The sequence below is a fragment of the Telmatherina bonti genome (genome assembly GCF_933228915.1).
Source record: "Telmatherina bonti genome assembly, chromosome: 14".
Taxonomy (NCBI): domain Eukaryota; kingdom Metazoa; phylum Chordata; class Actinopteri; order Atheriniformes; family Telmatherinidae; genus Telmatherina; species Telmatherina bonti.
Window position 1 is genome coordinate 14,465,461 of NC_136612.1, and position 12,508 is coordinate 14,477,968.

At 39.7% G+C, this 12,508-nt stretch overlaps 1 protein-coding gene across 3 annotated transcripts; it reads left to right on the forward strand.

The window, feature by feature from the left end:
- Positions 1-3,718: 3,718 nt before the first annotated feature.
- Positions 3,719-11,811, forward strand: cd9r (CD9 molecule related). Of its 3 annotated transcripts, XM_079253004.1 has the most exons (10): positions 3,719-3,809; positions 4,059-4,162; positions 4,650-4,755; positions 5,165-5,262; positions 7,783-7,857; positions 7,961-8,062; positions 8,358-8,453; positions 9,639-9,722; positions 9,972-10,190; positions 10,763-11,811. In XM_079253004.1, exons 2-9 carry the CDS (start codon positions 4,097-4,099, stop codon positions 10,179-10,181), a joined length of 837 nt encoding a protein of 278 aa, XP_079109130.1. In that variant the 5' UTR covers positions 3,719-3,809; positions 4,059-4,096; the 3' UTR covers positions 10,182-10,190; positions 10,763-11,811. The 3 variants fall into 3 exon arrangements, with proteins under 3 accessions (XP_079109130.1, XP_079109129.1, XP_079109131.1); XM_079253003.1 differs by having other exon boundaries at positions 9,972-11,811; XM_079253005.1 differs by lacking the exon at positions 9,972-10,190.
- Positions 11,812-12,508: the final 697 nt, after the last annotated feature.

A 12,508-nucleotide genomic window follows, 5' to 3' on the forward strand; every position in this document is an offset into this window, starting at 1 on the left:
CAGGACCATCCCAATTATGATTTGTAGCTTTCGAAGTTCATTAAAAAAAAACAAATAAACATCTGTTTTATTGCTTTTATTACCATCTTTTCCATTACTTATCATATTTTGCAACTATGATGATCCATTTTTAACATTCATTCATTCATTCATTCATTTTCCGAACCGCTTATTCCAATTCAGGGTCGCGGGGAAGCTGGAGCCTATCCCAGCTGGCTTTGGGCGACAGGCAGGGTACACCCTGGACAGCTCGCCAGTCCATCGCAGCCATTTTTAACATGTAAAGTTTTAATAGCTTAAATAGTTTTAAATGTTGTGTATCATTATGTGTTTTTCAGCATTTTAGGTTGCTCTTATGTTTGTGACAAAGGGCTGTATAGACGAAGTTTAGTGGTTTGGAGAAGGTGGGGTCTCAGAGTTTGGTGGGTAATCCTCTGTTACCTTAGCAACAGAGCCACATTTCATTTTCGAATAGCTTCACTTGAGTTGATTGGTTGATCGGTTGAGCTTTTATTTATCTTTATGTGTGTTTCTTTTGCAAGAGACTGATGTTTAAAATTTGTATCTCCTCGGCATATTAAAGGCTATGTTCTGTCTGTCTTACCAAACTCTTGTATTACACTGTTCATATTTTGTAATATATCCTTAAAAATCTGCAAACATAGTTTGGATTTTTGGTTTACAAAGGACCCAAAGCTGTTAAACAATGGTTTCCATCCCAACTCCACACTAACGTCTATCTTATCTCATCCCACCCATTAAAAATTTCCTGGAAACGTCACTGCCTTGACAAGATATGCATGAGATTCATGATGTCCAACAACAACGTTGAATTTTGATTCACCAGTGACGATATGATGTTTCATGCGTTTTTCTCAGTTTTGGTTTCCTGTTTTATGTTGTACTTTTTCCCTGTTCAGTTCCCTTGCCTTGTTTCCTGTGCTGCCTTTGTTCCTGTTCATAGTTTTCACCTGGTCTCGTTGGTTCATCCATTTCACCTGTGTCTTGTTTTGTACCCAGTATTTCTAGCCCTTTTTTTCCAGTTCTGTTTGCTGGTTCATGGTGTTTGCTTGTCTGCTGGTTTGCCCTGTTTTTGGATTAAATTATCTTTGTTCAGCATCCTGCCTCCCATTCCTGCATTTGGGTCCTCACCTCCACCATAACCCGTGACATCACCATGTAAAGATTTTCAAGTCAATCTCAAAGCATCAACATTTGTGGATCCTTTTGAAATCTTTGTCTTTTGCGTTGCCGAGTTTGAAGTTTCACTTCTGGTTCCCACCACAGGATCATGTTTGGGTTTTACTGCCAGTTGGCTCTGTGGTTTTTCTTCATACCTGGGTTTATGTTCTCTTCTGAATGACTTGAAAATGTTAAAATACTGTATAAATGGTGGATACCCAGTTTTTTTGGTATTTTATAGCAAATGATGGGATTGAGAGACCTTTCTTTGTATTTTGAGAGCAAGGAGTCCATGTTTCTTGTAATCTTCTAAAATGGTATTGAGCAATAGCTTTCAAGGTTTTCTATCAAGGTTCCACACACACACACACACACACACACACACACACACACACACACACACACACACACACACACACACACACACACACACAGCAGAGACAGATGGCTGCCTGTCCTTGAGCCGGGTTCTGACCATAGACTGTATATAAAAAGATGGACGTAGCCTCCCTGACGTCACCCGTAGGTTTCTGAAGAGCTGAATTGAAGCTCGGTGGGCGGTTCCTACCATCGCCATCTTGGCAGCATCACGTGTTTCGTCTCGCCCGGAAAATACAAATATGGGCAAAGAGGTGGAGCTGAGAGGGAAGCCGTGAGCGTCATGGTGGATGACTGACATAGAGTGAACTCTGAGCTTTCTGTAGCTAAGAGCTAACCGAGCTAACCCGGCGATAACAGGAGCTAATCAGTTAACGGAGGTAAGCGGGCTAAAGCTAAGTCACGTTGTTAACTGGCTAAAAACCGCGGTTGTTCTACGTTCTTCTGACTTGAAGCCAGAGATCACGACCTGTCAATCAAAAGGACACGCCCATAAATATGTCGAACTTCGAGATGTCGAACTTGGATGGGGGTAGCCCTTTGTATAGAGGCTCCCTGAGAATATTGTTTCCTTGTCTGGTGCACATCTGGTACAAATGCACCTGGCCATTCATCTTTTAACTGTTACAGGGAAAATAGGGCATGGGTGAGGGTGGTTGTGGGTGGGTGAAAGGGGATGTGTATGTGTGTTAGTGTTTTATCTATTTTGATGTAAATTGTTTTATAATGTAAAGCACTTTGTATTGTTTTTAAGCACAAAAAGTGCTATACAAATAAAGTTTGATTTGATTAAATTACTTTAAAATGCGCGAGTTAGAAAAAAAATTCACTCCCCCCACAGTTGTCATGAAGGTAAACCTGACCTAATAACCGAAAATGGATTTTTGAACCAGGCTGTAAACATGTTTATTTCTGCTGTGAAGTTGGTCTTTTTAACATGGGAGTCTATGGGGATTTGCTCTGTTTTGGAGCCCCCAGTGGATGAAGGGGGGAACTACAATTTTATCCACTTCCGCATAGGGTTCATTTTTAACCGCTGGAGGTTTCCTTCCTGTTAAAAGGGAATTTTTCCTTCCCACTGTGCTTCTTCAGGATGGGAGATTAAGGCTAAAGTCTCAATTCTATCCCTCTAAGGACCCCCAACTCAATCTGTTGGTTTCCTTACATAGGCTATTATGAAGTGGCTTTATGTTCTTTTTTCTGTCTGTAAAGCATCTTGAGATGGCATTGCCGTGATTTGACGATATATAAATAAAGTTGAATTGAATTCATGACCTTCCCTTTTAACCTGGCTGATTTTTAATTCATGTTCAGTCCAGTACTTTAGCAGCAGCCTGTTGCAAAGACACCATTGGTTCAGATTTCTTTTATCTAAATAAAGATTTAACAAAGAAAAACGACATAGCTGTTTTGTTTTTTGTTTTTTTTAGGTGATTTCTAAATAAAAATGAGCTGAAAAAAGAACAGGACAAGGACGTTGTTTATACTGTTTGAGATTACACTTAAAAGGTGTTACATGTGACACACACATATATAAGTGTGTGTGGTTTAGCTGGTTTCCTTTAAGCCAATCGTAGAGATTACTACATCAGTAGAAAGAAAAAGAAAGTTTTTGGTAAACCAATATTTTAAAAGAAAATCCGCAAACTAGTTTGTACAAACTGGTAGGAGTGAATGGGGTTTGACACATTCCAGGTCCTTTCTTTCACCTCTTTTGTTTCTTGTTGGTTTGTGTTTCGTTTCCAAGTCTGTGGCGAAATCCACAGAGCATTAAAACTGCTCAAATCATTACACATAGTTTCTATGCTAAACATCAATTTTAAATATATATATATATATATATATATATATATATATATATATATATATATATATATATATATATATATATATATATATATATATATATATATATATATATATAGTATATATATATATATAGTATATGTGTGTGTGTGTGTGTGTGTATCGTTAAGTTCGTTTAAAATATTAACGCACAATAATTAGCTTTCGTTTTCCTTAAGTTTCCTTATCATGGACTGTTCTTCGAGGACAATGTCCTGCCCATTGGCGCTAAATCTTGTCAGTCATATGTCTTGACCAATGAAAAGACTGAGCGAGGTGGAAGAGGCGGAGCATGGCGCATGTCAAGGCCGATAAACGTTAAAGCTGTACCATAGGACGTCTCAGTGTCTCGCGTGCAAGAGGGAAATCTCATTAATATACGACTTATCAGTCCACAAATACAGGTATGCATTTGATTCCATTTAAGCTATGAACATATCTATGTCCGTCAGGTTGTTGTACGTTCATCTCTTTTCAAGAAACACATTGCTCGGTCTCTAACGAGCTATTTATATTCAACATCTTACATAATGCTTGTTATTATTGTACTTATAAAGGTACTATGTATATGATATGACTGTGCATTTTCGAGTATACGTGTAGTTTCCCACCAAACAGGCCTGCACTGTTGAAATTCGTGTGTCCATCTGCAGACTTCACAAGTGCGTAGTTTCACAGACGGCTGGTCATCATGGCTCTGGATGGATGCGGGCTCGTCTGCAAATATATTCTCGTCATTTTCAACATCATCTTTGCGGTAAGCTTGCTACCTTACCACAGCTTGCAGACCTTTAAGGCAAATTTCGGAAAAAATAAAATAAAATAAATAAATATATCGAAACGACTGTGATCATTCAGTGCTGTAGGCTGTGTTTGTTGTAAGACAGAGTTAAGGAAATGTTCAGTTTGTGTGTTGTAAGGAATGCAGGTGGGACGTCTGACTCTCATGGGTTTCGTTTTCACAGGAATACCAGCTCATGTTGCCTTTATTCTGACATTCAGACAAAATGTCTGGGCATGGCATGCAGTTCTAACATCAGTTCTCCTCTATATGATGTTTGTTTGAATTTCTTTTTGTTCATGCAGCTGTCCTGCTCTACCCCTTTGTGTTTTTTCTCTCCATTCTTAAGCCACCTGGCTTTAAGACCTCCACAGTTGGCTGTATCTGAAACCCCATATTTAAAAATGAAGATGTGACAGTTTTTTCACAGAGAAACGTGTGTTTCTTTCTTCCTGTGTGGCAGGTGGTGGGGTTTGCCTTCCTGGGACTTGGACTCTGGCTGAGGTTCAGCGACAACACCAGAGGGATATTTGAAATTGAGGAACTCAACTCAAGCGCCTTTGTTATTGGTTGGTATATTTAGGTTTATACATAACACACACACACACACACACACACACACACACACACACACACACAGGGATTCACACAAAGTGTATTGCACCCTGTCATCGATAATTAAAATGAGCTAAATTATTATTTAGTAAAAAAAAAAATAAAAAAAAAATAAAAAAAGGATTTAGCCTGCATTTGAATATAAAGATTATTATTAATAATATTAATAACAATGATAATAATAATAATACATTTTATTATTATTATTATTATTATTATTAATAATAATAATGAACAAAATTTTTTTTTTTTGTAAATTTCAACCAATTTTAGTGACAGCTGTATTTTTTTCCACACCCCCCAGAGGTTAAAACATACATGAACTAGAAAACATAACCAAACTTTCTTCCCCTTACATCTCAGGTGTTACTGTGCTGATCGTTCTCGGTTCTGTGATGCTGATTGTGGTCGCGTTCGGAGACTACGGCGCCTGCAGTGAGAAAAAATGTGCTCTGGAAGTGGTGAGGACGGTTCTGCTTTTTAGTGCCAGTTCTGGTTTTCTGATCTGTGTTCTGCTGCAACGTGTTTATTCGCCAAAGATTGCTTGAGCATAGTGATTTTTTTTTTTTTTTGGCTTGATGTGGTTAAAATCACATGAAGGGAGCAACAACTAAAGTGGCAAAATACTTATTTCAGGCTAAGGTTGACACCATCAGGAACTCTTGCTCTCGTGTGTGGTTGCTGTAGCTCCGAGCCAAGTGACAAATCTCTTCTTACAGAAAAAGCGAGAGGGTTTAATGTCCTGTGAAGCTTCACAGCAGCGTTGGAGTGAAACATGGAGGCAAACCGAACAGTTTGGGACAAATATTCAGATTTTTGCTGGGTTTTTTTTGTTCCACTCGTGATTAATAGTGGCCATTTTCTTACAAGGTTGGCTATCTTGTGTCTCTATTATGCACATTTAAGTCTTAATTTATTTGAACATACAAGTCCAGAAGGGCAAGAAATAATTTCACAAATCCTTTATTTTACATAGATCCTCTCAGATCTGCCTCTGCCAGAAACAGAGAAAGCGGGTGTTGGTTTTTTTCTCGGGAACGTGCACCACCTAGAGAAGATAACCCGTCATGGAGTCCCTCCCCGGCGACATCACTAACTGAAGGAGAAAAAACTCTGGAAATCAAACGTAGAGACTTTATGGAAAACTCAAACGTGTGTTTATGTGACTTTTAAAAAAAAAGCTGCGTCGCTCATTTTTCTGAGTATTCAGCACTATAACACTAAAAAGTAGGGCTGGGAAAATCAAATAAAAAAATCAGACATCGGGAATTTCTTGCTTCATAATTTTATGATCAATTTTTTTTTGTTGAAAAAGTAGTTTTGGTTTTTTTTTTTTCAAATAAATACAAATAATCATTTTTTTGGGTCATTTTTATCGTTTTTATTGATCCTTTTTACTTTTCTTCTTGGGCATTATAGCAGCAGAATGATGCTCTGGCTACTGTGTTGTTTCTTATTGAAATCAAGAAAAATGATTAGCAAAAAAAAAAAAAAAAGTTTTGTACATTGTTTTTTGTTTTTAAGTCTACAAAAATCAGCAATATTTAGGAATCATGAGAATCGCAATTTAAATCGAATCAGCATCCAAAAAATTGGAATTGAATCAGGATGAAAGCATATCGCCACAGCCCTAGTAAAAAGCTCAGAAAACTCATAACAGCGTAATAAAGCCCTTTTAATGATCATGAACCTGATGTCAAATAGCAAATGTTATCACAATGAGTAAATAATCTTAGCTTATTTTTGTACACCGTTGACCGTTGTTTTCCATTTTATTGACTCATATTCAGTGTATTTACTTCTATTAATTTATTTTTATTAATTGTAATTAATTTAATATTTTATTTAATTCCAGTCTTTTCCCACAATTTTTCTCCTGAATTTATGTTTGTTTTATAAAATTGTAAATAAATTCAGGTGTTAATCTGACATCATATCCACCACTTCATAAATCATCTTTAAACATCCGGATATTTCTTTGCACATATGCTTTGTGTGGTCGTGTAACAGTTTTATGCAGTCGTGTAATAGTTTTATGCAGGTGTCTTCTTTTAAATAACTCTGTTATGTGTCACCATGACAGAAGGCTTGGCTTGAGAGACGTCTTCATGTTCACCAGAATGGGACATTTGTCCCATAAACATACTGAGAAGATGTTATTACATGCAGTAAACAGATGAGCGGCACCTCGTGCTAACTTCTCTGCTTCAGGAGCATCTCTCTTTTTACTCCGCGAAGCCGATAGAAACAGTTTCACTTTCTGTTTATGAAAATCTTTGAATTCTTTTCACTTTTTTTTTTTTTTTGCCACAAAATATTAGAACTGTTTCAGTTTCCTCATCCGGCATACCGGTGGATAAAAATAGATGCTGGGAAGAATGGGAGAATAGAAGGAAATCCTTGAGGGCAGGGTGGCCCAGTCCCGTCTGTCAGAAGGCGGTCCTGCTGGTGGGGGGAGTTTGTCTGCTGCAAATCAACAAGTGATCAGCAGACTTTGACATCAAGCGCTGCTGATGAAGACTGAGGAGTTGCAGCAGGGAAACAAACACCTGCAGGACTTGAGGACCGGAGTTCCCCACCCCTGCTTCAGTTGCTCATAGATGTCTGAAATATTAAGATTGTGTACGTCTGACTTTTATCTGTCCATCTCTCGCCCCACGATCTCCACTCATTCCTCTGGATGAGACAATGTTTCTTAAAACAACATGAACGGAATAGAAAACTACTTTCTTAGGGTTTTTTTTGTAGGTTTTCTCCTTTGTTTTTATCTTGTGACCTCGACGCCATGTTTTCATCAGGAAGTTGGGAGGCTTTCTTTATCTGTAGCATAGTTTAAAGGTCAGAAGGGGGGTGGGTTCATATAATTTTATATTTAGTTTTTTAATACTTTGTTGCACATTAAACTGTTGCAGTGTTGGATAACCTTGCTAGACGTTTGCATGGTTTGTTTACTTTGCATTTCATCCTGTCTGCCCCTGCAGTTCGCCGTCCTCCTGTTCTTCCTGGCTACAGCGGAGATCATCGTCGGGGTGCTTGCTTACACCAACAGCGAAAAGGTGAGAAGGTAATAGAAACGTTTTAAAATGGATGTAAAAAATGTGAATGAAGTCAGTATATTTCACGGCAACGCTGTCTGTGTGTGAACGGCCTGTCGTTAAGGTTGGATACAGGCTCGGGGAGTTCTACGCAAGCATGTACTCACTGTACGTGTCCAGCGGAGACCCAGCCATGGCCGTCACCCTCACATTCATCCACAACATGGTAAGCAGCCGCCGTTTCCTTCCGATATGATAATAAGCCCAATTTCTTTGCATTTGCACGTGGTCATTCATCTGGTTTTCTTCAGCACTCAAAGTAACAAAGTCACATTTTTCTGTTTTCATCTTTACTTGTGTTTATGGATTCTTGTGAAATGTAAATAAACAGACTCTGTGGTCTTTAGCCTGCTAGAAGTTGCTGGTTTCACTGGCGTTGTAGTAAATTACATGTCAGATATGTCAGTAAGACTTGTTAGTGCTGTAACTCTTTGTTTATCCCCCCCTCCCTGCTTTTGCAGCTCCACTGCTGTGGTGTGACCGGCGTCTCTCTGATAGAAATCGTGAAGGAGACCTGTCCCAAGCCGAACGGCTTCATGGAGAAGCTTGTTATGTCCGTAAGTTGCTGCCATGAACTGATGAGCTTGGTAACGTGCATGTTTGGCCCAACTCCAGCTTCTACCTTAAAAGGCAGAGTATGTAAGATTTCAAGGCGATTCTTTCCACCACCAGGTGGCAAACACCAGGTCGTGAGCAAAACTACAAAACTGCTACCTCCACAAACGACCACAGGTTGGCAGTAATGAGTAAAACTCACCCCTCACCCCTCCTCCTCGCCAGCTCCAATGAGGGGAGAAATCGCTTGTGAGCTGTAGCTCAGAGCCGCTCTGCAATAAATGGGCTTATACTCCCCCTACTGGTGGAAAAGAAGTACTTTTCTTTTTACTGGTCAGAAAACATTCAAGAAGGGTCTTTGTCAGTAATTAAATTTGTAATTTAATAACTTATCAAATATGGACAGACTGGAACCTACATGTTTAAAAAACTATCTAATTATGATTATTTTTTTAGTTAATTTATTTTGAAAATATTGAAAATCTTACAGACTCTACCTTTAAAGGCCGAATGACTCGTCCTTCAGAACAACGGGAAGAGAAACATTCCTCCAGTGCTGGACAGGAACTTTGGACCATCTCAGCTTTTCTTTGTACAGTTTTGAACAGATGACATGAAACCTGACTAAAAATGTGTCAGAAACAGAAGTTTTCCTTCATGGAATTGTTTTAGTTGCTTCAATGATTACACCAACTTTTTTTTCCCCACACACCACTGCTTGCTTCGGTTTTCCCATAAGCTCTGGGCAGATCTGCACATGCACAGACGTGCACAGACGTGCACAGAGCCCCGTCAGAGCGACGAAGACTCTTCACTATAATCTTCATGCCTTTGACAGTGTGATATAGAGTTTAGAGCAGGGATTCTCAATCCAGGTCATCGAGAAGCGTCCCAGCTGCAACACACCTGATTCAGGTCGATGTGTGTTCAGCAGACGTGCAGAGCTGGTCCGAGTCTGGTGTGTTCCAGCAGGGACACTAGGAAAACCTGCAGGACACTGGGCCTTGAGCATCCCTGGTTTAGAGGACACCTCAAAGTCCTCCAGTATGGAAACTGGGCATTTATATGATGTCTTTTACTCATCTGAGAGATTCTCTTATTCAGTGACGAAATGCAGAATAGGACATTTTATTTCAGATTAAATAATGCTTCTGTTTAGGTTCTCAGTTTCTCCCATTTTCCTACAGAATTGTCCAGGAACCATCTCAAGCGTCTTTGACAGCAGGGCACCACTGGTGATGGGCATCTTCGTGGGAACTGGAATTCTTTTGGTGAGAAAATTCTACACATTAAATTAAATGAAGTGACATTTTGTTCAGACTTTGATGCATAAATAAACAGGGGGAAAAGCTCCTGCTGTTTACTTCCATTACAGTTAGGTAGTCAAGTTTTTTTTTTGTTTTTTTTTAATCTAATGACTGTTCTACTCCATCTTCACCCTTATATTTCTTAAAACTCTTCCTCCTGTGTCTTATTTTATTTACATTTTCTCTTGTTCTTCCATTCATCCCTTCCCAAAGATCGTAGCTCTGATTTGCAGCTCGATCCTCAGTTCAAAGATTGGCCAGTCCACCTCATCTCCTCAGTACATTATCCTGACTAACACCACCCCTGCCCTGGCTACGCCTCATCCACCTCAGCATGACTTTGTTGCCACGCCCTACCCCAACCAGGACCCAGTGGTCTTCACGCCCCTCTCCATGGCCAGCATCCCTGTGGCTCAGCCTTAGTGTGTTCATGTCAGTTTCCACACACACACACACACACACCGTTTGGACGGTTTTCATTTCACACCACAAAGCTCTGGCACCAAGAATCATCTGCTTCTGTCAGTACGATCACAGATCCGTTACAGGAGATATCCATTGTCATATACCCAAGCACAGCATGAGTGGGTGATTTAATCATTTTATTGCATTAGTGGTTACTTATTTAGTTCTTTTTTTTGGCAATCATCCATCATTTCCCAACACAAGCAGAAAACTAGTTCTGTCTTTGGTCCTAAAGCTTTAGAAGAGACTTGACGTTTTGTTTTTGCTTTACTTCCTGATTGCATCGCTCACTCCAAGCAGCTGCTTTAGTGTTTCCTCTTTTTGCACAGCTCTTCTGGTAACTGGATTGGATTAGTTATTTTTTTCACCTTCCCGTTTCTTCAGTGAACATGTGGCTTCTTTCATTTTTTACCAGTGCTTTTTTTTGTAGTTGGCTTGCAGTCACTTCAGTAGCAGCAGCAGCTGGGCGGTTTAACCTCCTCCACAGCTTTGTCCTGTCCCTGCTCTTTACTTTCCCTCCTCCTGTGTCTGAACGACAGATTACTGCCCTGGTCTGCTCCATCATCCTCCTGAAGCAGCTGAAGAAAGTCTACCAGGATATCGCCACACATTATGCGACTGTGTACTAAGAGGAGGAGGATTGATGGCGGGTTTCCAGCCCTTCCCCTCCACTGCATCATCACAGAGCATCACTGGAGACAACCAGCAGATTAGTGTTTACGGATTTTCCTATGAATTTGTAATTCATTTTGCAAGCAAAGCTGTGTCAGACATGCTTTTTGTTTTTAAAAATATCCCACGAAACCACATTTCTTACTTCGTATCAGAGTAACACAGAGTTTGATGTGTAAACATGGGACTTTTTCACATTATGTTCCAGTAGTTTCATCTTAAACATGAATTATTTCAACTTCAAACAGGATCCTTCTTTGTTACTGAACCTTCATGTGCTACATGATGGCAGCTTTTTTATTTTAACCTGTTGCTACACAGACTACTTTGTGGCCACTCGCAGACATCACCGCCAAATATATAAAAAGGGATCATGTAACTATGTGCTAGAAAGTCGACACCTTGAATAAGATGCCTTGTTTTTATCTCCTGTATCGTCATCCGGCCAGCGTGTTCGGAGCCGTCACGCCTGGCCGGGTGGTTTCAACATGTGTTGCTTTTCACTGCAAGTCTTGTTTTTAGTCAATATTTTTAGGTTAAAAGCTGTACACTGGAATTGTGATATTCTAGTTTTATTTTTTTATTAAAGCTGCATTTTAATCGATTTCCTGCATTAATGATGTCTGTTGCCACAGGATGGCCAGAGCGTCATGCTGGGCACCTTATTTGCATTTGTAACAAACATTTGGCAAGCTTTTTGTCAGCAGGGTTTACCTTAAGACTCCTAAATGGAAACCTTTTGTGCCATTAACCCTGAAACATAGCTTTTCTGTAAGGGCGAACAGATCCTGAGAAAAATGTCAATTTACAGCTTTGCTCGCTCAGTCGATGTTGTCCAAGATTTCTGCGGCTGATGAATTTTAGAAAGCCTGAATTTCTGCTCGTTTTTACTTCTCTGCATTCCTGACTGTTGCATTGCACCAAGTTCTGTTTAGATATATATAAATATATTCATTAGTGAGTGATGTTTGTGTTCATGTTTTCATTAAAACGATGAAAGCATTTTGCAGTTGTGTGAAAGTGTCTTTATTTCATAGATCTCACGCCACTGCTGGGACCTGCAAGGGAAAAGAAAATTAAAAAGCTACAAAGAAAAACTGAAAGAGACTGTCAGAAGTCAGGACTCTGGAGCAGACACACACTGGCTTCCACCCACCACAGCTGTCTGTACAGATAAACATACATGTATGAATACAGGCGTGTGGTGAGCGGCGGCTGTGTGGCAGGAAATGCCAACATGACGACAACAGCTGAAAAAGACGACACTGACCGCTCTTTACTGATAGAAGCAACTCCATGTTTAGGGTCAATGTGGAACTCATGTTAACCTAACAAGGTGGACTAGCCACAACCCCATGACACCTATGTGGATCCGTCCCCACCATGACGTGGTCGTCGTTTAACAGCAGCAACAATTTGCTGAAATAAAAAGATTCAATCTTGCAAAAAAAAAAAAACAGAATCTCAAAAGAGCTGCAGTGAATTTCCATTTCAGGGTTAAACGTTTATTTTCTTCTTTCCCTCCCAAGCGAAACCAACTCATTCCTTCTTCCAGGATCTTTGACCCGATGTCCAGTTGGGAAGACAACCCCAGGCTAAGACTTTATGATGTC